Raw genomic sequence first — 27,305 nt, 5'->3', positions numbered from 1 at the left:
ACAGTTAAGACTAATTATGTATATCTTTTAAGGCTGATTATTTGTTTCACATGAGGCATGGGTCCACGGTGAATACCCTTGCCTTGGAAATATTTGGACTGCCTCAGTATCCAGGGTGACTTGTATCTGAGATGGTCAGTTGTGAAGTTGGCTGGCTCCTAGGACTTGTAACTACATTGGAGTCTTGGTAGTTTTGTTGTTGGATACATTTTTGCACCCCCTTCAAGCTCTCCATAATTGGAAAATGCCAAGCAGACAGCAGGCTTGAGGCAGAGGAGAGGGGAGTTTGTGACTGATAGCTCCAGTTTCCAATTAGTGCATGCCTTTAGCAGAGATTTCCTTGGATACTATATTTTATACATAACTCCCCAAGCAAGCTCTATAATTTTTGGCTGTCTTTATTGACTGAGCCAAAACATCTTAGTAATGAGCCCCCCTCTCTGGGCAAGCTACCCTGGGCCTTTTCCTCCAGAAGCCAATGTGGGTTGGATGGCCAGTTGGGAGTCAGGGCCCTCTACTTGCAAAGCCTGTGCTGTACCATTGAATGATGTCTTTCCCCCTCAACTTTTCAAAAGCTTTCAAACTTGAACATGAAATTTGCACACAGATTCATTTGTATGGAACTTTCTCTTGATTTGAATGATCTATATTTGTATTACCCTTTTATGTTTAAAATCACTGTAGTATTGTAAAGATATATCCAGTTTGAAGAGTCTGAGACTTGCTCTCACTATGTACTAGCAAATGGACCAGGCTTTGCATGGGTTGAAATATCCCTTAGCTTTGATAGAGCAAAGCCTTAAAGCAAAGTTGTGCAGGTGTCAGAGTTGAACGCATTGTACACACACCATCTGAATGAAGCTATGGCTGCTGGTACATCTAGGCTTGGCCTGTGCTATAGCTGCCTGAGGTAGGGTGTGCCCACTCCATTCCTCTGAGGGGGGAAAGCAAGAGTGGGAGGGGGCAGCCCCATAACTCTTTCCTCAAAATATGCCTCCCTGGCTTCAGACTGTATCAAATGCAAAGTTATGTACCAGTTAGGAACTGCATGCTTGTAACTGGGTAAATTTTGCCACAAAATATTGAAGAGCTTATTTCCTACACAAAACATCCCCCCCCCAAAGAAATTGCTTTGGTAGTTGTAAATTCAAAAGGCAGGGACAACTGAAGTAATTGCCCTAGTTTGTGTGCCATGCTGAACCATAATTTATCATCATGAACATGGGCAGGAGCAAGCCTCAGGCTCTTTTGCTCCTTCCACCTGTGTCCTCCTCTCACATGGCTTCAGAAACTTTCTCCTTTTCCCCTTATTTAACCACAGCTTGCCCTGTCATCCAGACCCAGATCTGTAGCTAACATTAAGCATGTTAGTTTAAACACGTTAGCATCAGTAACTGTGGTTTGAAGTTGGTTTATTAGAAACTAGCCATAGCTAGCTACAGTTTGTTGATTCAGAGGACAAACAACCTGCAGCTAAGTAAAACAAGACCTGTTCAGACAACATGCTAAGCCATGTTTAGGCCAGTAACTCTTTTGTAGTAAATAGTGAGTGTGTTTAAACCGTGGTTATGTATCCACCATGGCTAGGAATGGTTCCTAAGTCATGCTAAGTCATGGTTCATAAACACACTAAACCATAATGTTGAACTCAAAAGGTGTGACGTATGAACAGGGTCACAGAAGAGAAAGTTTCCAAACTTTGGCTCAGTTCAGACAACATGTTAGTAAAAGCGATGTGAAAACTCCACTCAATGGTTGAGTTTTTAGGGGGTAGTCCTCACACAACATGTTCTGATTCCACCATTGTGTGATTGTGGGCTTCTGTGGAGTGAGTTAAATCCATCGTGATGTTTGATTGACAGTTTCTCCACCCTCTCTCCTCTTCTGGTTCTCCTGGTGGTATCCCATCAGCCATTGCTGCAACAAACCAATCCCAGTGGCTCTCCTACAGCAGCACTCACTCTTTTCACTGCTCTTGCCAGAGAACTCTGTACCCAGTGGGAAACATCAACTCAACGCAACGGAAAACTCCATGGAGCACACCACACAACATGTACACAACGGTTGTGCAGGAATTCTCCTCTGCACAGTGTGGACAGTCTACATGGAGTGTTTTCCAAAAAAGTGTTTTCCCAAAAAACTCCACCATTGCATGGAATTTTCCCACCAAACAATGTGTTTCTCAATGGTGGTGTAAAAACTCCACCGTTGAGTTCTGAAACCACCATTGACTAACGTGTTGTCTGAACTGAGCCTCTCCTGTTTCCATTTGGGAGACCACATGAGCCAAAACTCACTGTGGCTTATTCAAGCTCATACACATGGAGCACATACAGCCTCACCAAGAAAGGCTGTGCACAATGTGGCTATAGGACAGTATGCTTTGAATATTGCTTAATTGATGCCAGTGTTCATGTAAATATTTACATATTGCAGTTTTATATAATCATAGTTGACCATGCTACCCTAAGCATGGTGACTCATGAGACCGCGTTCAGGTATTACTGAATATAAATACATCCAAACATGGCCGTTAATGTCAAACTTAAATAATTTCCTTACGGAATATGAGAAAACCCCACATTTTCTGGCAGTTTTTAAACAGTTTGTTTTATTAGGAATCTCTTTGATAGGAAATGTGTAGAGAGAGTACAGATATTTGTAATTAACAATGCTCAGAATTTTATAGAGGAATGTTAAAAATGTAACAATAATTTATATATGCAGGCACTATAATTGGAGAAATGACTGCAACAGACAGAGATGAAGCTGGTACATTGCACACAGATGTGAAATACAAAATTGTGAGACAGGAACCTATAACATTTCAAGGCGTCTATACATTTAATATAAATCGAGATACAGGTTGTATTACTTTGGCAACCCCAACCCTGGATAGAGAGGTAATATTATTGAAAACTGGATGTTGTTGTTGTCTAACATTGTTGCATCTATCAGTAAATTAGAATGGTTTTGGGGTGGGGGTTGGGTTAACGGACCCATGAACCTATGGGAAAAAACAAGAGGGATGTGTTTGCAGCAGCAGCAGTTCTCCATCAAAGAGATAAAATCTGTGTCCTACCCTTTGTGGCTGTTGCTCTTGTTCAGAGGCAATTTCTGGGACCAAGCTATATGAAAGACTGCATTCTCCCATACATGCATGTCTGGGTTTTAAGATCTTGAAGGAGGCCCTTCTCCCTCTCTTACGGCCACATATGGCAAAAGTGCAAGAGAGGGCCTTCGTGGTGGTTGTTCCCAGGCTCTGGAGCACTCTTGCCAAGGGAGGAGGACAGGTGTGTTCCATCTTTGTTGTTCTTTCACAGAGCAGCCCAGCTGTTTTGTTTTGTTTAGACAGGCTTTTGGCTTTTGAGGTGTTTGCTGAAGTCGGTTTTAACTAGTGGGTGCTGTTTTCATTTATTTTTGTATTGATGTGTTTTTAGCTCTAATCATAATTTTGTACTTTATCTTAGATTTAGTGTTGTTGGCTGCCTTGTATGCTATTTATAGTGGAAAGGCAGGATATTAATTAATTACATAAATAAAATGAACCAGGACATTCAGCCAAGAAAAGACTGGTACATAATCTGCAGAAGTAATAATTTATGGCAGCTTCCACTGCGTGGGGAGGGAACAGCAAGCCTGTGCCTGGTCCTCACGGTAAAAAAAAAGAACCAGGCATGACACTGCCCTTTCCTCAGCCTACGAGTTCAGCATCTTAAGATCCTGCAGCGTGGACAGTTGATTTTAAAAGGGAGAGATGCAATGAGTATGCAGACACGTGCCTTTTCTTGTCTCTTGGTCAGGGTTTTGATGTGTGTGTGCCCTCTAGGGAAATTAGCGCAATAGCTTAGTATGGCTGACAGATGGAAGATAAGAATGTGCATTTATTCATATATGGTGTTTATGTTTTGAACATTGCTTTCCTTAGCAATGTTCAAAGTGCAATTCAGGGCACTGAAGTTACAGAGACAGAACAAAAGATTAAGAGCTTGGTAAAGGAAACTTGTAAAAGGTGGTAGGAAAAGGTCAGTTGCTGGACAACAGGACAGAACTGATAAGCCCATGTGGTTCATGAAAGGCTATAGAGAAGTGCATTTGGGAAGTGCTTCTGGGCTAAAACCATGTTCCATGCTTGCAACCAAGTGGCCCTCTTACCTCATCACTGATTTTCTACACTGAAGAGAGAAAGTGTGCCCAAGACTCCTATCCAAGAAATGGTGGCTTTGCTAAGGCCACCTAATGAGATCTCCTGGTTCTCAGCTCGCACACTTAGAGCAAGGACAAATGAAATATTAAAAGAGGGCTTATTCTTCAGGTGTTGTGAGCTCACTTTTCCAATGGAGTGAATAGCTAGGCATAACAGTGATAGGGGTGCTAGTTCAAACTTACGGTGTTGACTATCTTCATTCAATCAATCCTTTCTTCACATGCTACCGCTTCTGTTGTTTTTGAATCCATAAGATCAAGTATGTTGCAGTGAGGAAAAGAGGTAGCTCCTCTCCTCCAAGCAGGGCTTTTCCTGGAAATGCAAGGTGGCTCACCAGCCAGGGAGAAGGGTCCTCACCACTGGCAAGGAGACAAATGAGTTTATGGAAACTTGCATAAGTGGTCTTAAAAGCATTTGTTTAGCTGGGCATAGAAAGCAATATAACTTCTGTAAGTCACTGACAAAAGTATCTTGTGGTCCATTGGTCTTTTTTCATTACTCTTATCGAGTGACTAAACCATGTTCACATACTGTTTCTTATGCTCCTTTTCAGATTATAGATAGATATGTAATACTCATAGAAGCAAGAGATATGGCAGGTCAGAGTAATGGTTTGTGCAACACTGGAACAGCTATAATTCAAGTTGAAGATTCAAATGATCATGCACCCATGTGTGAACATGCCATGGTATGTCTGCCATTTTCAAACTTAGTATAACATTTAAGGGTTTTTTTTTTACATATAATATTTGCTTTTGCTTTCTTTGTTGTTGTTCCCATATATTTTGTTATTGTGTGTCTGATCCTACAGTTAATAAAAAACTCTAATCTGGTTACATCACCCTTAATAAGAACAGAATGAATGAATATATTTTATTATGGTCATTGACCAATACCAACAGAACATTTAACAAATACTCTATACAAAATACATTAACACATTACATCTACCAACATCTAGAGAGTCAGAGTTCATAACAGTTATATCAACAAATCTGTCTAAAATCACAGGATATACTCAGGGGCTAAAAAGGTATGGCATGTTATTGCAGTTGCACAAAATTTAGCTTACATCACCCTTAATAAGAACAGAGGTATTGTCCCACTAGACCAGTGGTTCTCAACCTTCCTAATGCCGCGACCCTTTAATACAGTTCCTCATGTTGTGGTGACCCCCAACCATAAAATTATTTTTGTTGCTACTTCATAACTGTAATTTTGCTACTGTTATGAATCGTAATGTAAATATCTGATATGCAGGATGTATTTTCATTGTTACAAATTGAACATAATTAAAGCATAGTGATTAATCACAAAAACAATATGTAATTATATATTGTGAAATATTTATTTCTAATTACAAATAAATGACCATCGGAAATATGTGTTTTCCGATGGTCTTAGGTGACCCCTGTGAAAGGGTCGTTCGACCCCCAAAGGGGTCGCAACCCACAGGTTGAGAACCGCTGCACTAGACCATTTGCTCTCTTATAATTTCTTACTCTCTGCTGGAACATTAAAGACATAAGCTGGGTTTGCACATCACACTAACACATGTTGGGTGACAAGCTACGCTGGGTAGGTGGTTATGCAAACAACCTACTGTGTTCCTGTCAGATGATCAGGGAAACGAGCTACACAGAGTAGTTTATTGCTCCCCCTCCTCCTCTAGTTCTCCTGTAGCTCTCCGCCCAGGCGGGCAGTTATCCCTAAAATATACCATAATTGGTTAGCATGTCATGGAAACCCAGTCTTACTTTAATTCCATGTAAAGAATTGATATATTATGATGATTGAATTATATCTTAACTTTTAAGCTTTTAGTGCCAGCTTTCCCCATCCTGAAGCCCTCCATATACGCTGGACTGCAACTCTCATAATGATAGGATTTGAATGATAGGAGTTGCATTCCAACACATAGGAAAGGCACTAGGTGGGTGAAGCTGATTTAGACTATAATTTATAAATCCACAGTTATTTAAAGCAATAACTGCGGGAGCAATTATTATTATTATTATTATTTATTTATATAGCACCATCAGTGTACATGGTGCTGTACAGAGTAAAACAGTAAATAGCAAGGCCCTGCCGCATAGGCTTACAATCTAATAAAATCATAGTAAAACAATAAGGAGGGGAAGAGAATGCAAACAGGTACAGGGTAGGGTAAGCAGGCACAGGGTAGGGTAAAACTAACAGTAGAAAGTAACAGTAGAAGTCTGCACAACATCAAGTTGCATGCAAAACTAATATTGTTTTTGATTCCAGCAAACTTGGAACTATGACCACATGCTCCTGAACTAGGTATAATAAAACTAATAATATGCAAATCTTACTTATTTCAGTATGAAGCATATGTTTCTGAAAACACAGTTGGTGCAAAAGTAGTGGACATTTCTGCCATAGACAAAGATGCACATGGAACACCAGCTTGGCATGTCACCTTCAACATTACAAAGGGAAATGCAGACGGCGCTTTCAGAATTGAGAAAGATCAGAATTCAAATATTGGTACTATATTCATTGAAAAGGTAAGGGAAGATGGAAAAGATAACAAATGGAATGAGATGTATTTTCATAAGCATTTTAGTACGTTTTAAGAGGTTTCAATCCTGTCTGGCGAATACAGAAGTTAACAATAGTTTACCAGTCAGATTTTAAGATCTCTGGCTCTCTGCAACTGAACTGTTCTCCCTGAAATCAATAGTTCTTACTCAGTAAATGCATTTTTCCAGATAATTATCTGTGCATTGACCACATATTTTAGCAGGGTTTTTTTCCATTGTGGTATGAAAGAAAAAAGAACACACAATGCAGTTCCATTTGAGTATCATGGCTCAGTGTATATTATCGTTCCCTCTATTACCAGTGTGCAGCCTTTGAGAGCTGTTGCTTTTGTCACCAAAATGGCTCCAGCCATGCACAAGATGGAAACATCAGTAGTCTTGGGGAAACCCACGGTTTGGAGATGTATAAAAAAACCCATTAGGGAAAAACACCGAGAGAATCTTCACATCCCTAAGTGGCCATGGAATGTAGACTGACTGTTGCAGGTGGGGTTGGTGGTGGGAGGAGGGTTGGAATGGCGTGAATCCTGAATAGGATCCTTTTTCAGGAGCTACTAAAAAGAGGGCCTTTTCTGCTATTGCACCTTGGTTGTGGAATGAGCTTGCTGAGCACCTACATTGTAGTCTTTTTTAGTACAGGGTGAATACCTTATTTTGCCAGACATTTTGGTCTTTTTGTTGTTTTGAAATAAGTTACTGTATTTTAATTTTTTGTACTGCTGCTAGGTTTTATTTTGATTTTATACATTTCATTCTAAATTCTTAAACTTCTGTATTAGATGGTTTTACTGTAATGCAATGTGAGTGTGTGTATGTATAAACTAAAATGTTTTGTTTTATGTCCCACTTTTTCTCCTAGCATACATAGGAAATCACTGTGTAGTAGTTTACAATACTAATGATTCCCTTCATTAAAAAGCAAGTGTTTCTTAACTTTATCCTATTTTTGAGCTCCAGTTTATTTGCATCTAGATAACAGGATGCAAATTGTGGAAGAGGCAGGACAAGAAAGGGTCTCTGCTATAAAAAGTCTATTTGGCATTTGCCAATAAGAGTGGAGTGTCAAACTGACCCCATCCTTTATTACCAAACCCCAAAAATGGAGGTGCCTGGAGAACAGTGTGTGTGCACCTTCCTGATCCCACTGGGAAATATCCCTAGCAGCAAAATTCAGCAAACAGGTGCTAAGAATTGGGAAGGATCTACACTACTGCTTTAAAACAGTTTATAACAGTAGTGACAACTGTTGGGGCCTAGGACACACTCCATGTAAAATTTTCAAACCATTTTCAATGTGTCATATCCTGCTTGGTGTAGATCTGGCCTTGGTCTGCAAAGGGAGAGAGATCTAGTTGCATTAAGCTGAATGAGAACAGGTATTCCCTGTCTATCATAATGATTTCTTTAGTACTTATACATAATGTTTGGGTTAGTGCTGAGGAAAGCATGTGATATATTGCAGCCTTCCTTAGAAGCTAGCCAAGCTTCTGCCATAATTTTAGAGGAGCTGAGGATGGGTGGGCACATCCAGTTGATTGTCACACCCATAAGCAATTCTCAGGAGTTCAGTTGGGTCTTAATGGAGGTGCACTTAACACATGCTGGCCCTGAGGTTAAGTCCTCCCTGATAATGTTAGGGGTGTGATGATGATGGCTGAGGATTCTTTCCCCCACCTCTGACCACCTAGCAACTGCTTGCCTGGTCTCTCTAGAGTCTTCTTTGAGCTTCCATGGCCTGTTCAGTAAAACCCTTTTGTATGAAATTAGAGAAAAAGGGACCTAGGAAGATTCCATTGAGTACCTAATTAGAGGCAAAAATAGAAGGTACAGATTTTTCTAAGGCTATTTAAAACATACTGGGTCAACAGAGAGCCCATAAAATCCTTATTTTGTTGACAGCTGATCTGGGAGATCTCTGAAATCAAGGAAAGAGACATTCCATCCCCAAACTACTTCAGAGTGGGGAAGCAGATTTTTTAAAAGAAAAAAAAGAGGATTACTTTGGTCATACTTCATTTTCATTTTTTACTATGAACATTAGGGAATTATAATCAAGTGTTGTTAACTTATAGTAGGTCTTGCAATTGACTTTGCATATATTTTCCAGGGACTAGACTATGAAAAAACCAAGGAGAGAAGATTGGAAATAGTTGTGAATAATGAAGCACCTTATGCTGTAGCACCAAATGCAAGAGCAATTTCTACAAGTACTTGCGTTGTTATTGTCAAAGTACGGGATGTGGATGAAGGGCCCGTATTTGATCCTTGTGTATATATCTTAAATATTAAAGAAAACTTGCCAGGTGGAACACTGGTTGGCGATTACAGAGCAAGGGACCCAGAAACTGGAAATAGTGAAGGCATACGGTATTGCATTTTATTAGTTTAATTTACTGGATAGTATTTTTGTGTTGTTGTTAAAATATCGACATAGCTCTAGAGATGAAAAGTACTTTGTAGATATAGATCATTATACCGCTATACTGTTTGGTTACCTATGTGTTAGACAAACAATTCCAATTCTATTAATTAGCAGAATACGTGCATTTGCACTGTGGTTATTTGATGGCACATGTGGGCAACCTGCAGGCCTGCCAGACCTTTAGTCAACTCCTGAATTTCTTTCCACTACCCCCAATTCTTTCTAGATTTTATTTATTTATTACCTTTATATATCACCCCATAGCTGAAGCTCTCTGGGCGGTTTACAAAAGTTAAAAACAGTAAACATTAAAAACTATACAAAATTTAAAACCATCAGAATCATAAAAACAACAGTATCCATTTAAAAACAGTTCTGGTGTCTGTTAAAAACCAAACTTAGTGTTGTTAAATGCTGTTGACCTGGCGCCTGAAAGATAACAGCGTTGGCGCCAGGCGAGCCTCATCAGAGAGATCATTCCACAGTCGGGGGGGCCACCACCGAAAAGGCCCTCTCCCTAGTTGCTATCCTCCGAGTTTCCCTCGGAGTAGGCACTCGGAGGAGGAACTTAGATGTTGAGCGCAGTGTATGGGTAGGTTCATGTTGGGAGAGACGTTCCATCAGGTATTGCAGTCCCAAGCCATGTAGGGCTTTATAGGTGAAAACCTATAGATTCTGTACCTCTACCTTCCACTGGAGCCTAAACCAGACACTGTGCCACACTGGTCTGCCATATGCCTTGTTTTGTCTCTCAATAAGAGCATTGGGAGAGAAACTGTGGGAGAAGGAGGGTTAGAACATCTTTCACAGTGAACGGTTGTGGGGAGGGATGTGTGTGGGAGATAGAGGTGAGGGGGAGCCCAGGCCCCACCTGCCCCTGGCATGCAGTACTCAGCCAGCCCTCAGCCTTTTCGTATTAATCTGATGTTCTTACCTTCCTAACACAGTATTGCTACAAGTAAAAACAATAACAAAAGTGATATGCATTCACACTGGTGCCCGTTTATTTTGTGTCGACTTTCCCATCATTTCAGAGACTACCTCTTTCCTCAGGGGCTACCTAAACTAAACAAGGCTCTGTGTACATTTGCCCATTTCTTGTGCAGTGACAAAGAATTTTGTTTAGTGCATAATGAAAAATGAGTTATTCTTTGCAATGTTGCTCAAGTTGACACAAAATAATTTGTGTGATACTGTATCACTTCTGTTATTTTTGGATACTTCGGGTGCCTCCCTGTTGTTGGATAGATTGCCAGAAGTGCCAGCTAGGGAAGGGGAGGGGAATAGGCTGGGAGGACTAAGTGTTCTATAGCCTGGATCTCTTGCAAGGTTTGGCATCAAAATAATAGATTAAGGTCTTTAGCTGTCGAAATGCCTTCCTCTATATTCTGCAGCCTAACATCCTAATGTAAAGCCAGTCCATAATCAATTGCTGCGTGATAACTGGTAGAAGAGAACCTGCCTGTTTCACAACAGCAAGCTTAGGGTGATGGTGAAGTGAAGCCATCTCCCTGACTGAGGGGCCAGCTGGAGAAGGACAGAGGAATGAAGCTGGTGACTCAATGGGCTTTGCTCTGTGTGGGGTTTTCTTAGCTGTGAAAAGCCTGTGCTGAACAAAGTTTCTTCCAACTGAGGCATCCGCTCTTTGGCAGGCACCTGATGACATCACAGACAGAGCCCTAGCCTCTGACATCATCAAGCCCATGGGGGCCTGGGGAGGGGCAAGCTATTCCCTGGACCCCAGAAGGTTCCCCACCCCTTCTGGTAGTTGTCTTTAACAACCATATTTGTTTCTAACAGCTATAGAATACTAAATGATCCATGTAAATGGATCACTATCAATGACGCAGGCGAGATCAGAACCACTCAACTCTTGGACCGGGATCTACCAGATATGAGAGCGTACCAGTGTAACGTAACAGTCTCTGCAACTGACCGAAGTGAGTTCCAAATGCCTTATTGTAAACTTGTCTTATTGTAAACCACTGTGCTTGGGGCTGCAATACTTTCTTTTTTTATGAGATTTGCTCCCTCAAAGAAGCAGAAGTGTCATTAAGGAGACTGAGGCATTAAAGTCAAGCTGTGTTCAGACCTAGTTTTTCAAATGTTTAGACTTCCCTTATTTGTTATTGTGTTTTGTTTTAATTTTTTTTTCATATCCTACTATATACAACATTTACTTTAACAGTATTCACTCAGGCTCTTTGGCTGGCATAAAAGATTTGTACAAAAAGATGGCAGGTACATGAGAAGATGGTAGGAGGTTTTTAGGTGACAATGATTTGAATATAGAAGTTAACAAAGGAATGAGGGATGTCTTAGGTCCTAAGATTTAGGGGGTTACTCCAAAACAGCCATTTTAGCTGTTAAAAATATCGTTAATATCCTGTGCAAAATAACAAGCCCACCCCCCAAGTTTCAAAGTCTTTGCTCTACAAAAATTAGAATGGTTTATGATTAACATGTTTCGTTTTTTCATTCATTTCAGTGATAATCAAGTCTGAGGGTAACCATGTTTTCTTCTTAACCAGATTCTGAAACCCGGAGTTTTCTTAGAATTTTCTACTTTTAATCAATTCTGAGATAATAGATATTAAATCAACCTCTTAAAATGCATTTGTACATCTGCCATTACAAAAATGATAAGGCATCCAATTACTCATAAATCTGTCCACTTTTTATCTTACATGAATATAATCATAATTCCTAGCAAAGCATATTCCCACATTTTGTCTAGCCATTCTTTTAACTGTTTGTATTTCTAGTTGTCTCCAATGTTTAGCTTGCATAATTTTTGTGTAATTTTTTACTATTGGAACCGTATGAGGTTAAAAGGTTTTGTTTTGCATGAATTGATCTTTAAAGTCTTCAGGGATCCTAGCTGTGGATAAAACATTGCTGTTGAATATAGATTTCAAGCTTTGTTATGAAACTAGTTAAAAACCAAGGATGGCGAAGGAGCGGCCAGAATAGCTGTTGTTTCAGCATAGTAAGAATGAATAGGAAAATTAGCACTTTTTGTCTGCACTACTGACTCATTCTGTGTCTAATCCTAAACAGAAACTCTTCTTCAAATCACACATGATCCTATCATTGTTCATATTATAATGAAATCACAAATGGCTTATCAACTTTATGACTGCTCAAAAAGTTATCCTCTTTTCCCCCTCTGAGGTTCTAATTTGCTCAACATTATTTTTCACACTTTCACATTGGTGTTTGCTAATGGTCCTATGTGATAAAGGGAAGTCAGCATGTTGCCTGACACAACTCTTTCATTCTACATATGCAATGCCAGAAAGATTTAGACCAGTAGTGAAGCCATCCATTTCTCCTGACCCCCCACAGCTTTCCCATGGCTTTACTCTTCTGCCTGCTAGATATAGACATGGTTCACATGTAGCAACAACCCAGACTATGGGTTCCATCAAAGGTTATCATTGAATTGTGTGTTTTCATTGTGTGAACCCTGCACTGTGGGGTTTAACTGTGTGTTGCTAACCACGAATAACTGAGATTTCACAACCCTACAACAAACCAAGGGTTCTCTTCTTGGGTTGCTTGTGGTTAACAACCCATAGTTCAACCATAGTGCAGGGTTTGCAAGTAAAGACAATCTGTGATTCTACTACAACCTATACTTTGGATTTTCATTATGTGCGAACTAGGCCACAGTGTTTTGGCTTGGCCTGGAGGAATGGATCAGGAGGAATCATCCCTTCCCTGCCACTCAAGACAAGTGAATCCACTCACCATGTAAAGACATATATGACTGTGTGAAACCACATAGCACCTAAGAGCCTAGGGGAAAAGAAAAGGATGCAAGGATGCCTTTGAAAAAGGAAACTTCATAAAATATTTTCATCCAGAATTAATTCTATTGTTTCCAAAGGCTCCACAAGGAGAACACAAGACCTTTTCATGCCATCTATATTTGCTTTTGTAAAAGCCATTCCACTTACCTGACACAGGCCCATGCCCTGACCTTGGGGCTTGCAAATCTTTCCCAAACTTCTCTGTGAAAAGGAGGAGCTGGGTCATTCTTTTAATTGCAAATATGATGCCTTGTCTAATGAATGCCTTCTGTGAAGATGCAAAAATGAAAAATCAACTTGAAATGTCTTGTACTGGTGAGCATTTTGGGGTGTGGCCCCTCCGTGGGCACAGCATCTCTTATTTAGGTAATCTTAGATTGCATTGTCTGGGTGAATTTTCATGCAAATAACTGCTATGAGCAGGAATGCTATTCTATATAGCTATGGTGGCACCAGCTATAATTTCTGAAGTGCAAGGATGCTCATTATAACTTATTACCATGGTTTGGGTAAAACATGTGAATAGCATTGAATTGTAAGGCTGGCACTAAAATTGTTTGTATTTCCTAGGTGGTAAAACAGGCACTGGAGTAGTGGTGGTTAATCTACTAGATGAGAATGATAATTTCCCAGTGATAATTCAACCAAACTACATAATGTGCAACGACAGAAAACCAATTTGTCTTACTGCCGTGGATGCTGATATATCTCCTCATACAGTTCCTTTCCAATTTCAACTTCCTAACAAGATGATTCCACAGTGGAGACTAACACCACATGATGGTGTGTATCTCATTCCTAAAATTTTATTTCTGGAGTAACAACTAAGTTAACTATTTTAAAATGAAGTTCACCACTGAATTCATATTTATTTTACAGAAAAATCTGCGTATCTGGAACCAGTGGGCCACATAGATTATGGTGTATACACAATTCCTGTCCAAGTAACTGATGTTGCAGGCAAAAGTGGAATCACTGAAGTAACAGTTCGTGTGTGTGATTGTACAATCCCCAGTGATTGTCGTTATCAAGACAGGCAAAAGCCTATAGGAACACGTAATGTTACTCTTGGTATTTGGGCCATCCTCGCAATGGTTTTAGGATCATTATTGTTGTTGTGTAAGTATAGCTGTCCTTTTTTAATATGAAATGTAATATTTGCCATGAATGTCAAGTTGAAAGAGACCGTGTAAGATAAAGGTTCCTTTTGACATCTTAATCCTGCAGAGCAGTTAAACTGGTTTAATTAAAACATTGCCCATTAAATATTGCATTGAATTGACAGTTGAATAAGTAAGCCAACAAAATACTACAACCGTGCTTCAATCTCTTTTAACACTCACTCAGGTTGTTTCAATGAAATGCATAGGTACTCCAATACCGCTAGTGATACGCTTCATGTGGAAACAGGTTTCTGCAAGTGTCTCGTTTTCAGAATGCGGAGGCACGGGGGCAGTTAGAAGCACCTGGCACCCTTTCCTGCCCCTGCTTTGGCCTTGCATGGTTCTTTGGTCATACAGCTGACAACCCCCACCTCAGTAGCTTGTAAGTAAGGAGGGAGGCTGGTTGCTCATCATGCTCACCAAGGGCAAGCAAGGGCAGCATAATCACCCCTTGTTTGAACCATATTGTTTACCCCCAACACCACCCTCAAACTCCATTCCAAATTTCCAAACGACAGGGAATTCTGGGTGACAAACTTTGAAGGGGGGGGGAGCTACTATACCAAAGTTGCTGATTAAGAGATCTGTATTTACTACATTTCTATTCCAGACTTCTCCCTGCCATGCGGCCCTCCAGCTCTCTCCTTTAAAATCAGCATCATCAACATACGACACAATAATTTACACATATTAAAATTAAATTCAAATGTAGATATCCTTTTAAAATAACCACCTCTTTAAAGTTGGGCAAACAAAAGTCTTTTACACAGTCTTCCCTCATCTCCTGTATTGTAGGTCTATGGCCATGCAATATTAGATGTCAGCTTACTAGTTGAGCAGCAGCATTATAAATATTAATATTATTTATTATTATTTATTACATTTATATACCGCCCCATAGCCGAAGCTCTCTGGGCGGTTTACAAAAGTTAAATGTTAGCAATATACTAATGCTATAGAAACTTGACTGGTTGTGGTGGCAGGTTATTAGGTTAAAACTGGTAAATGATTATGATTCTTTTGTTGAAAAATTGACACTTTTTAATTACGTACTGGTCCAATAAAGTGCAAGAGAGTGTTAATCCACATTCTCTATATTACAGTATAGACTGTAATTTTGACGTGTAAAATGGAATTTGAATAATTGATTATTTATTAATTATTTGTATGATCTAATACTTGTAAAATAAATTTTTAAAATTCTTAAAAAAAAGAAAAGAACTGGTAAGTGAATGTGGTGGTTATCCCTGTTTTTAAGGTGGTTGAAAGGTGGTATATCGTCATTGATTATAATACTATATGTACATTCCCAGACTCCCAATTGGGAATATCGTAATTTAGGAGCCTTTAACTAGGGTAAAGAGTGGATTACATAGCAGGGTAACAGCATTTGGTTAGATGTTTCTGAAATAATCCAAGCTCTGGCAGTTTGTTAGAACAAATGCTGCCAAGTTAGAAGACCAGTTCAGACTTGACCCTAAACCTGTAGTTCAGTGGTGGGGAACCTCTGGCCTGCAGTCTGGATCCACTTCACTGGGCCTCCCCAGCTATCCTACCAGGGCCCCTCTCCAAAGCCTCATCCCTGGGAAAAGCAGGCGGTGAGGGAAGGTGACTCTATAGGGAGATGCTTCCTGAAGGCATCTGGGGCGCCTTCAGGTGGGGCTTCCCAATAGGTCGGCTCCCTCTTCAACTCTGCAGTGGAAACAGCTCAGCAGAGACAGAGCATGCCCCCTAATCAGCAGAGACAGAGCGTGCCCCCTGATCCCCACCCTGCTACTGTTCAGGAAACAGCTGGGCAGCAACAAAGAGGGAGCTGCTTCTCCAGCCTGATGGGTTATATGGGGCTGGCAAAGCAGCGAGTTTTCATCAGATGGTATGGAAACAGATTGGGATGGCAAAACAAAGACACAGGAGCATTCTGCTTCTCAAGCTTTATTGGGTCTGGCTGGTGAAACGACCTCCTTATTTGCCACTGCTAGGCTGTTTCCTGAGCAGTGTGGCAAGGTAGGAAGGAGATTGCAGGAAGGTGAGATTTAAACCTCTTCTCCCTGTGATCTCCCCACCCCCTGCCCCCCTACTATTCAGGAAACAGTTAAGCAGTGATGAAGAGGGAGTTGTGTGAGTGGATGTGAAAGAGAGGGGGTGCTGCAGCCCCACCCAGTTTTATATTTCACCCCAATGATGGCAGACAGCCTGTGAAAGTTTAGCCCTGATGGAATGTGACCTTCCTTCTTTAAAATAAAAAAAAAATCCTCCCATCATTGCTCTGGTTAGTTCAAACAAACCAGGATCAAACTGTGATACTTGAGCCTGACTTGTTCACTAACTGGCCACAACTACCATTGACTGTGCTGGTTAGGTTTGATGGTCATTATAGGCCAGAACATCAGGAGGGCAACAAGTTGCCCACCCCTACTCTAAACCATGGTTTGACATTATGTCTGTACCAGCCCTCTTAGTATTTTTTTTTTAAAAAAATGGGATACTATTAAATGCAAGACTTTGCATATTGTATGGTAACAAAGCAAATTATCTTGTTTGTTTTTAATGGCACATGTACATCCTTACACATCCAACTTAGAAGCTGGTTCCATTGAAGACAATAGCCATATTCAAAGGTTCTGTACCTAAACAGGGCAACACATGAGGAAAGTGAGCACTCTGTCTCTTTTGGTTGCCCTCAACTCATGGAGGGCAATCATCTAAAGAAGAGAGCCTCCTGTATTTGTAGAAGCCCTCCATGTGAGCAAGAAGTTCTGTGCTGTTGGGTTAACTCTGGAATTGCCACCATGATACGCAACGTGGGTCACTATTAGGATAAATGGTGAGGCGGTGGGATGGAGTGTGTATGCCGCCCTAGTTGGAGTAAGGGTGTCACAACAAGGCTCTTTTAAGAAATAAATACTAATAAGAAATAATACATAGATGTACTGGCATCTCATTATGTCTGTTTCCCCTCCTTTCCAGTAATCCTGATAACACTTTGTGGCTGTTGTGGTGGTGGCTGTTGTGGAGGTGCACCTGTGGGCACTTTTAAGCATGTGTGTGATGATTCAGCTAATCAGAAGTTAATCATATCAAATACTGAAGCACCTGGAGAAGAGTGCTTAATGGTAAGTGATTATTTTTATTTATTATATCTAAGGTACCTACAAATACTAGATGATGCCCACAGCTTAAGAGATGGGGCTGTCTCAACATATCTTTGGCCAAACGCATGCAGGACACACATTTGATCTGGTTTTCTCAACTGGGCAGGAGGATAGTGATGTAAAAGTGGGGGGAATTAAGATTTATCCCCTTGGCATGGGCAAATCACTTTCTATTGAGGTTTAGACTCTCGGCAACCTTTTCCTGCTTTAAGGGTGAGGGGCCTATTAAAATAGGCTGCCCCCAGAGGCTAATGGATTCCATGGGGTTCTGGGGGATTTTTCTGCTGGTATGGCTGGTGCTCATGTCAAAGCCCAGGTTGCTCTGTGGAATGCAGAGATGATTCAGGCAGTTGACACAATTGTGCTCAAGCACCCTCTCCCTCTGAGCGGAGCCCAGCCAGTTCCTTGGTATACACCTGAGCTAAGGCCAATGAAGCAAGAGGGGAGATGGCTACAACACAGGTGGAGAAAAACTCTTGCTGAGTCTGATCAAACATGGGATAGAGCTAATTATTGAGCCTACTCTGTGGCGGTGAGGGTGGCAAAGAGACAGTTCTTTTCCACCAGCATTGCATCTTCTCAGTGCCGTCCAGTGGAGCTTTTCCAGATGGGTCATGGCCTGTTACACTCTGGGCCAGGGAGAGAGACTGGAACCTGTGGTAGCATGCTGTGACAATTTTGCAAAGCACTTTGAAGATAAAGTCACCCAGATTCATCATGAATTGGACACCCCGTTTAATGCAGTTTCATTAGTAGAGGTGTCCAGAGCACCATCTGGTCCAGTTTTATTGGATGAGCTTCAGTTATTGAAGCCCAAGGATGTGGACAAGGGCTTGGCCAAATCCGGTTGGCCACCTGGGTGCTTGACCCTTGCCCTTCATGGCTCATTACATCAAATAAGGAGGGGATCACCAGCTGGGTCCAGGAGGTTGTAAATTCCTCCCTGAGAGAGGGAGTGATGCTGGCCTCTTTAAAAGAGGCAGTAATCACACCACTCCTGAAAAAGCCTAACCTGGACCCAGAGGACATTAACAATTATAGACCAGTGGCTAACATCCACTTCCTGGGCAAGGTGCTTGAGCAGGTGATTGCAGGACAACTCCAGGCACGCTTGAATGAAACAGATTATCTAGATCCATTTCCATCGGGCTTCAGGCCTAGTTTTGGAATGGAAACTGCCTTCATTGCCCTGTGAGATGACCTTTACTAGGAGAGGGACAGCGGGAGTGTGACTCTGTTGATTCTCTTGGACCTCTCAGTGGCTTTCGATACCATCGACCATGGTATCCTTCTGGATAGGTTGTCTGGGCTGGGAGTTGAAGACACTGTGTTGCAGTGGTTCTGCTCCTACTTGGATGGCTGATTCCAGAAGGTGGTGCTGGGGGATTATTGCTCTGTGCCATGGCATTTAGGCCATGGGGTTCCACAGGGGTGTATTTTATCCCTTATGCTGTTCAACAGTTACATGAAACCGCTGGGAGAGGTTATCTGGAGATGTGGGTTGAGGTGTCATCAATATGCAGATGACATCCAGCTCTACCTCTCCTTTTCATCAAACGCAGGTGAGGAAGTGGCTGTTCTGAATCTGTGCCTGAGCACAGTAATGGACTGGATGAGGGCTAACAAATTGAGACTCAATCTAGACAAGAGGGAGCTACTGTTTGTGGGTGGTTCATCTGTCTGTCTAGGTGATGTTCACCATGTTCTGGATGGAGTTGCCCTCCCCCTAAAGGATTGGGTTCATAGTTTGGGGGTGCTCCTGGATCCAGAACTGTCACTTGAGGCACAGGTGGACTGAGTGGCAAGGAATCCCTTTTATCAGCTTAGGCTGTGCCCTTATCTGGACAGAGATAGCCTAGCTACAGTTTTCCATGCTCTGATAACCACTTGTCTGGATTACTGCAATGTGTTATGCTTGGGGCTGCATTGGAAAATGATTAGGAAACTTCAGCTGGTACAAAACAGGGCAGCACATTTGTTAACAGGGACTGGCCAATGAGACTACATCATGCCCATCCAATTCCAGCTTCACTGGCTGCCAGTCCAGGCCCAATTCAAAGTGCTGGTATTAACATTCAAAGCCCTAAATGGTTGGAGGCCAGGCTATCTTCTTTTTGACGCCAGGTGAAGACCTTTATATTTTTCCAGTATGTTAATAGTTCATCATCTTGGTATTTTGACTTTGCTGTTTTAAATCTGTATAATTTTTTTGCATTGCTGCTCGGTTTTATCCTTGTTATGCTTTTATATTGTACTTTTATATTGTGTTTTTTTATATTGTGGTTTGTTTTATTCTCTATTTGATGGTTTTAATTTTTGTGAACTACCCACAGAGCTCTGGCTATTGGGCGATACAGAAATGCAATCAGTAAATAAATAAAATTTAATTTTTAAGGGTGAATAGTGTTTCAGGGCCCTTTGCTCCCAATCTAGATCAAGGTTTTGCACCAGGTTTCTGCTTGAAACATGCTATTGTAGAATCTTAGAGGGCAAATAGTGGTAGTGGTGGGCAAAATGGCTGACTTTTGAGCCCTGATCTCGATTCAGAGTGCAACATGGGAGGGGTTACTCTCACCCAGCTTTGCCCTCCTGGGTATTTGGTGGAGCACCAGCACCGACTTGAGGGCCTAGGAGGGGGGGTGTTGCCGTAGTCTATAGAAATACAATCTCCCTCTCTAGGCTTCCTGTTCAGTCGAGTGCTGGTCTGGAGTGTTTGTACTTTGTGTTGGGTACTTGAGACAGATTAGGGATTCTGCTGGTGTACTGTCCACCCCGCTGCCCAACAGTCTCTCTGTCTGAGCTGACCGAGGTTGTCTCGGATCTGGTGTTGAGGACCCCCAGGATGATGGTTCTGGGGGATCCCAACTTCCATGTTGAGGCTCCTGTATCCGGGGTGGCTCAGGACTTCATGGCCGCCATGACAACCATGGGGCTGTCTCAACATGTCATCGGCCCAACACATGCAAAGGGACACACACTTGACTTGGTTTTCTCAACTGGGCAGGAGGATGGTGATCTGAAAGGGGGGAATTAACATCTACCCCCTTGTCATGGTCAGATCACTTTCTATTGAGGTTTAGACTTTCGGCGGCCTTTCCCCTCTGCAAGGGTGGGGGGCCTATTAAAATGGTCTGCCCCCGGAGGCTAATGGACTCTGATGGATTCCAGAGGGCTCTGGGGGATTTTCCTGCTGGTATGGTTGGTGCTCCTGTCAAAGCCCAGGTCGCTCCTGTCAAAGCCCAGGCTGGAACACAGGTGGAGGAAAACTCGTGATGGGTCTGATTAATGAGCCTACTCTGTGGTGGTGAGGGTGGCAAAGAGACAGTTCTTTTCCACCAGCATTGCATCTTCTCAGTGTCGTTCGGCGGAGCTTTTCCAGGTGGTTCATGGCCTGTTACACTCTGGGCCAAGGCGTGAGATAGTTGAACCCTCGGTAGCGCGCTGTGACGAGTTTGCATGGCACTTTGAAGATAAAGTCTCTCAGATTCATCATGAATTGGACACCACACTTAATGCAGCTCCACTAGTAGAGGCGTTCAGAGTGCCGTCCGGTTCAGTTTTATTGGATGAGTTTCAGTTATTGAGGCCCGAGAATGTGGACAAGGTGCTTGGCCAAGTCCGGTCGACCGCCTGTGTGCTTGACCCTTGCCCCTCATGGCTCATTACATCAAATAAGGAGGGGATCGCCGGCTGGGTCCAGGAGGTTGTAAATGCCTCTTTGAGAGAGGGAGTGGTGCCGGCCTCATTAAAAGAGGAGGTAATTAGACCACTCCTGAAGAAGCCTAACCTGGACCCGGAGGATGTTAACAACTACAGGCCAGTGGCTAATATCCCCTTCCTGGGAAAGGTGCTTGAGCGGGTGATTGCAGGACAACTCCAGGCACTCTTGAATGAAACGGCTTATCTAGATCCATTTCAATCGGGTTTCAGGCCTGGTTTTGGAACGGAAACTGCCTTGGTCGCCCTGTGGGATGACCTCTGTCAGGAGAGAGACAGGGGGAGTGTGACCCTGTTGGTTCTCCTGGACCTCTCAGCGGCTTTCGATACCATCGACCATGGTATCCTTCTGGATAGGTTGTCTGAGCTGGGAGTTAGAGGTACAGCGTTGTAGTGGTTCTGCTCCTACTTGGATGGCTGATTCCAGAAGGTGGTGCTGGGGGATTATTGCTCTGTGCCATGGCTCCTAAGCCATGGGGTTCCACAGGGCTCTATCTTATCCCCTATGCTGTTTAACATATACATGAAGCCGCTGGGGGAGGTTATACGGAGATGTGGTCTGAGGTGTCATCAATATGCGGATGATACCCAGCTCTACCTTTCCTTTTCATCAAACCCAGGTGAGGCAGTGGCTGTTCTGAACCAGTGCCTGGGCACAGTAATGGACTGGGTGAGGGCTAACAAACTGAGACTCAATCCAGACAAGACGGAGGTACTGTTAGCGGGTGGTTCATCTGTCCGGCAAGGTGATGTTTGCCATGTCCTGGACGGGGTTGCACTCCCCCTGAAGGATTGGGTCCGTAGTCTGGGGGTGCTCTTGGATCCAGAACCATCACTTAAGGCACAGGTGAACTCAGCGGCAAAGAGCACCTTTTATCAGCTTAGGCTGATATACCAGCTGCACCCTTATCTGGACAGAGATAACCTAGCTACAGTTATCCATGCTCTGATAACCTCTCGTTTGGATTACTGCAATGCGTTATATGTGGGGCTGCCTTTGAAAACGGTCCAGAAACTTCAGCTGGTACAAAACAGGGCAGCACGGTTACTAACAGGGACTGGCCGACGAGACCACATTACGCCAGTCCTTTTCCAGCTTCATTGGCTGCCAGTCCAGGTCCTGGCCCGATTCAAAGTGCTGGTATTAACATTTAAAGCCCTAAACGGCTTGGGGCCAGGCTATCTGAAGGAACGCCTCCTCCCATATGTACCTGCCCGGACCCTAAGGGCATTCTAAGGGGTCCTTCTCCGCGAGCCCCTGCCAAAGGAGGTGAGGCAGGTGGCTATCAGGAGGAGGGCCTTCTCTGCTGTGGCACCCCTGCTGTGGAATGAGCTCTCTAAGGAGGCTCGCTTGGCACCTACATTATATGCTTTTAGACGCCAGGTGAAGACCTTTTTATTCTCCCAGCATTTTAACAGTCTATAAATGAATTTTAACTTGGTGTTTTAAATTTGTAAATTTGCATTGCTGCTGTTTTTATCTGGTTGAGCTTTTATATTGTATTTTATATTATGGTTTTATACTGTTGTTTTATACTTTGAATGTTTTTAATTTTTGTGAACTGCCCAGAGAGCTCCGGCTATTGGGCGGTATAGAAATGTAATAAATAAATAAATAAAATAAATTGCTGCTTTCAAAATAAAAATGACACCGGTTTAGCACACTCTTGAAAAGGCATGTTTAATGTATTGGCCTGAATACCATAGTTCATAATCTCAGGAATTGATAATGTAAATTATTGTGTTAATTTGAAAAGCAGATATTTATAAGGCATCAGAATGTACAGGGTAGTTTCTTGCAGTAGACCACAATACATATTTGACACTGTTAATTCTTAACTGGTTCAGATGAGAAAACTGAACTTAACAAAACATGTAATCATTTAAATCGTTAAACCGCTCAGGAATCTATTTTAGATACGGAATTGTATATAAATATTGTAAATAAATAAATGAATAAATAAAAGATATCAGCGAACAGTGGAGGGTGTTAAATAAAGTTAGGGATATTTAACTGGATCGGCCTCCAATGTAAGGTCTTCGGAGGAGGAGCTTGGATATCCTGAAAAACCAGCAGAAAATATGGAAGCAGAAATTGCATCCCTGGATTTCCATAATTGTGACAATATACAAATCAACTCACAGATGTCACCCTTTCTCTCCAAGCACCCTATTATTTTTTGCTCTTTTTTTCTTTCTTTTAGGACCCCAATAGAATTCATGTGAAAACAAGAAACATGGTTACTTGTGATCAAGGGGCTGTAAAAAAAGGGGGACAAGAATGCTGTGAAATGGTCAAGGGACACCAAACACCAGAATCGGTTAAGGGAGGAGGCCACCACACGTTAGAAATTGTCAAAGGAATGGGACATCATACCTTAGACTGCGGAAGGGGAAATGGACAGTCCATGGTGGATATATGTAGATGCAATTATTCAGAATGGCAGAATTTCATACACTGTCACCTAACTGAGGTAAGTATACTAGCATATATTTAGTTATTCTTAGCTTACACTTTCTTAGAGGGAATATTAATCATCCAAATTTTGGGTGATATATTTTGAAGAAATGTTTAGGATTTAGTTTGAATTAATCCTGTGGCTTGGAATGTTACTGTTTAGTTGCCTTTTTGTGTTTGGATTTAAGGGTGGGGGGAACTTTGCTCTATTTGAAATGGTTACATTGTTTTAAGAAGAGACTGTTCTATTTTGCAATTTCTATTGGCTTTGTTTTTGATTCCCCCACTCGGCTGTAGTGTTCTCCCAACCTCCTACTTTTGACCTAATCTATCAGTATTTCTCCACTATTGGCCACCACTGTTGATGGTAGAAGTTGCTTAGCTAGTGCAGCCGGAGAAACTGTATCTGGTATGAACTGAAGACCAGAAGCCAAACCCATCTATAATAAATAATAGACCATTATGATTTTCATTTTCTTGGCAAATTATTTGGGTGGTTTTTTGTTTTTTTTTTAAAAAAAAGTTAAAATTTTCACAGAATGAACGATATAGACCAATCATGTGCATTTTTTGTATATAGGAATCCATTAGAGGACACACTGATTAAAAATTAAACCTTGAAAGGTAAATCAACAAAAAAATTTTTTGCCATATGTTAAGATTAGTTTAAGGGAAAAAAATAACATGACATGTTTTTCCCCTTATGCAGAAAATATATCTGTGTGGACAGGATGAAGAGCATAAGCATTCTGATGACTATATCCTTTCATATAACTATGAAGGAAGAGGATCTCCGGCAGGCTCTGTAGGCTGCTGCATTGATCAGCAGGAAGAAGAGGCGCTTGACTTTTTAGATCAGCTGGAACCCAAGTTTTGGACATTAGCAGAAACCTGTGTGAAGAGATAAGTCTGCTGACGACTGCAGAAAACCATCGCCCTTTCCCACAGGGTAGCTGTTTTAAAACCTGAATACAGCAGATTTTTCTTTCTTTTTCTTCTCATGGGAGCAGTTAATGAAAATACATTCTAATATCAGGTTTGTCAGTATCAAGCTTTTTGTACCAAAACTTCAGGGTACTATGTGCTATTTGTTCTAAATATGCACTCTCTTAGATTTACATTGGAACATCTATTTTTTAAACCAAATGTAAATACAATTTTGTAGTTATTTCTTAATAGCAACAGATTTTCTGGTTTTTTCTGTATCTACTTTTTATAGGAAGGTGAAGTGTATTCTTTTCCATTTTAGGAACTAAGCTTCCAAAAAATAATAATTCCTGGTTGTTTGGGCCTGGGTGGTAGTAAGCTTTGTTTTGATTCATCTGAATCTTTCCTTTAGTTTTTTAGAAAGAAGTGTTAAAATAGTTGCTAATTTCTTATATTCTTATGAGACCAAAGTTTTTGTTTTGTTTTTAAGAATCGGCTGATTGAATTAAAGCAGCAAAACGTTACAGCCGACCATGCCCTTTCCAAGTTCCACTATTCCACTCCCCCACTTCTGGGTTTTCCCCTACTCAGTCCTCTCTAGCCACTGAACACGCTCAGCCTCTCCAGCAGCAGAGGCAGTAAGCTTATGTACACCAGTTGCTGGAGAACATGAGTGGGAGTGTGCTGTTGCACTTATGCCCTACTTGTGAGCTTCCCGTTGATAGATGGTTGAACACTGGGTGAACAGAACGCTGGACTAAATGGATCCTTGGTCTGATCCAGCATGGCTCTTCTGATATTCTTACATCACTGGGCTGTTCAGGAAGTTTTTTCCTCAAGTTTTTTTAGTGTATTTTTGAAAACTTTGGATTCCTCCCCAAGCCTGCTGATACCTCTCCCTTTTGTGTATATGGTGCATGTTGGCTACCTGAGGAACAGCACTCAGTCAATGAGCTAGTTATTAATATAAATGATATGCTAGATGCTATGAATTAGGCAAAAGCTCCTAAAGTTGAAAATAAATGAGCGTGGGGGGCAGGGGAGAAATGTCTCCATCTATATATCTAGCATTGCTAAACTCCCCTCCCCCGTAAGGGATTTCTGTACACCAAATCTGGAAGACCAAAGGGATCTGTTAAAGCAATTGCAGCAATAAGCATAGAAATGAAAGTGTGACATTCACTTGCCATTGAAAACAATGACAAGGGCTAAAATTTCACCCCAATATTTTAAATTAATTCCAGGTGAAACAGTGTTATTTGCTGCACTTGTCCCCTAAACAAATACTGCTGAGTGTTATAAAATATTTCATCAATCACACTGTAATTGCAGCTATAAGTTAGGAAAAACTGCCAGCATCTCTCACCACTTATTGTCTCCTTCCATCTCGGGCAAAATGGGAGCCAAATGAAGAGATATGAAGAAGCAATCTCTGTTGACTCTCCATATCACGTGGTGTCGGATGCTTTGAATTTGCATGCTTGAATTTCCCTGATGTATACGGATGGAATGTAGGTTTCATATTTTTCATAGAATATATTTATGTACCTATAATTCATTTGGGAACATGAGACAAATGCATGGTACTGGAAATTTGGTTTCCTAAAAAAGGAGAGGAGGCATGTAGCCCCTACTGTTGGGATGTCCCCTGTTATACTTTGAGATCTGTCCTTCAGCGAGATAGAGATGTATTCGCATAAACAACATTAAATTTAATCCAGACATAGTCATGCTTAGAGTAGACTCATTTTTCCTATTGATTTCTACGAATCTGCTGTAAGTCTTGATCCAACCTATTGAAATTTTTAAAGCAATGTTATGGCTGATATATTTCTTTACATTGGAAATTAATAGTTACATCCGATGGTTTTTATAAGGCTCAACTTAATATATTCTAGTTTTGTTTATGCTCCAGTATTTTGTTATACACACTCCAGTATTATTCATAGGAGAGTAACAGAACGTTGATGTAACTGGTTATATTGATCACGAGTCGCGATTACATATGGAGCCCTAAAGACCTTGAACACTGAGAGAAAAGTACACAGTTTCAGGGAAAATAAGAACCAGGTTTGCTTTTTTAAAAGAATCTTTCAGATCACTTAAAGTGAAATATTTGGTATTACATGGAGTTTGCTTCCCAAAGCCAATTGCACTAAACCTGCTTAAATCCAAATATTTTAGTGTGATTGGTTTGAGGATTCATCTATTATAAATTAGGTTTTCTCCATATTTATAGACTGTTAGTCTTTCATTCCATACTGATAAGTTTTTCTGAATCTGCAGTATCCCGAAAAGCTATTAAACACTTTTCCAAGTCAGTGCAAAGCCTTAAATGATTAACAATATAACTTTTAGATTCAGGGCTTTATTAAAAGTTGGGATTTTAATGCACAGACTTAGGCCCAAGGTTTATGTACAGATATTAAACACATACACACACACACACACACACACACACACACACACACGTAAATCAATATTAAACAGTCCTTACTTTGGCCATCCCGGCCCTGATCCAGCTAACAATAATCATGATTAAGATTGAAAGCAATGGAAACTTGAATTACTCACAACTACATTATGCATTGATTTCAGTGGACAGGTTTGGCTAATTTAGCTATATAGTTAAATAGACAAAAGTACAAACTGAAGCAAAGAGGTGATGCAGAAATGAAGAAAAAATTAATGATATAGGAAAGATGGGAGAAATGGCAATTTTTGTTAAGTTTTGAGAAAAAGTAAAAATTAATGTATACTTAATTGCCTGTTCAATATATTGTTTGGGTTGTAAGATGCAATGTATAGAGCAAAACCAAAAAGCAACAAAAACAAATGTATGGTATTCTGAACTAATTTTACTAAAATGTAAGCCTA

The 27,305-nt window shown here is 41.2% G+C and overlaps 1 protein-coding gene across 1 annotated transcript in view; it reads left to right on the top strand.

Annotated features, from left to right (window-relative positions):
• LOC134401584 (desmocollin-2-like) overlaps window positions 1-24,856 on the top strand; it is a 38,409-nt gene extending 13,553 nt beyond the window's left edge. The window contains exons 7-16 of the mRNA XM_063130677.1: window positions 2,728-2,903; window positions 4,761-4,895; window positions 6,553-6,738; window positions 8,882-9,141; window positions 10,997-11,136; window positions 13,582-13,794; window positions 13,891-14,130; window positions 17,142-17,287; window positions 23,248-23,517; window positions 24,211-24,856. Coding sequence (XP_062986747.1) covers window positions 2,728-2,903; window positions 4,761-4,895; window positions 6,553-6,738; window positions 8,882-9,141; window positions 10,997-11,136; window positions 13,582-13,794; window positions 13,891-14,130; window positions 17,142-17,287; window positions 23,248-23,517; window positions 24,211-24,408 — 1,964 coding nt within the window. The 3' untranslated portion in view covers window positions 24,409-24,856. The remainder of the gene's footprint in view (window positions 1-2,727; window positions 2,904-4,760; window positions 4,896-6,552; window positions 6,739-8,881; window positions 9,142-10,996; window positions 11,137-13,581; window positions 13,795-13,890; window positions 14,131-17,141; window positions 17,288-23,247; window positions 23,518-24,210) is intronic.
• Window positions 24,857-27,305: the final 2,449 nt, after the last annotated feature.

Source organism: Elgaria multicarinata, chromosome 7 (genome assembly GCF_023053635.1).
Source record: "Elgaria multicarinata webbii isolate HBS135686 ecotype San Diego chromosome 7, rElgMul1.1.pri, whole genome shotgun sequence".
NCBI classification, from domain to species: domain Eukaryota; kingdom Metazoa; phylum Chordata; class Lepidosauria; order Squamata; family Anguidae; genus Elgaria; species Elgaria multicarinata.
This window is presented reverse-complemented; position numbering and strand designations above follow the sequence as displayed.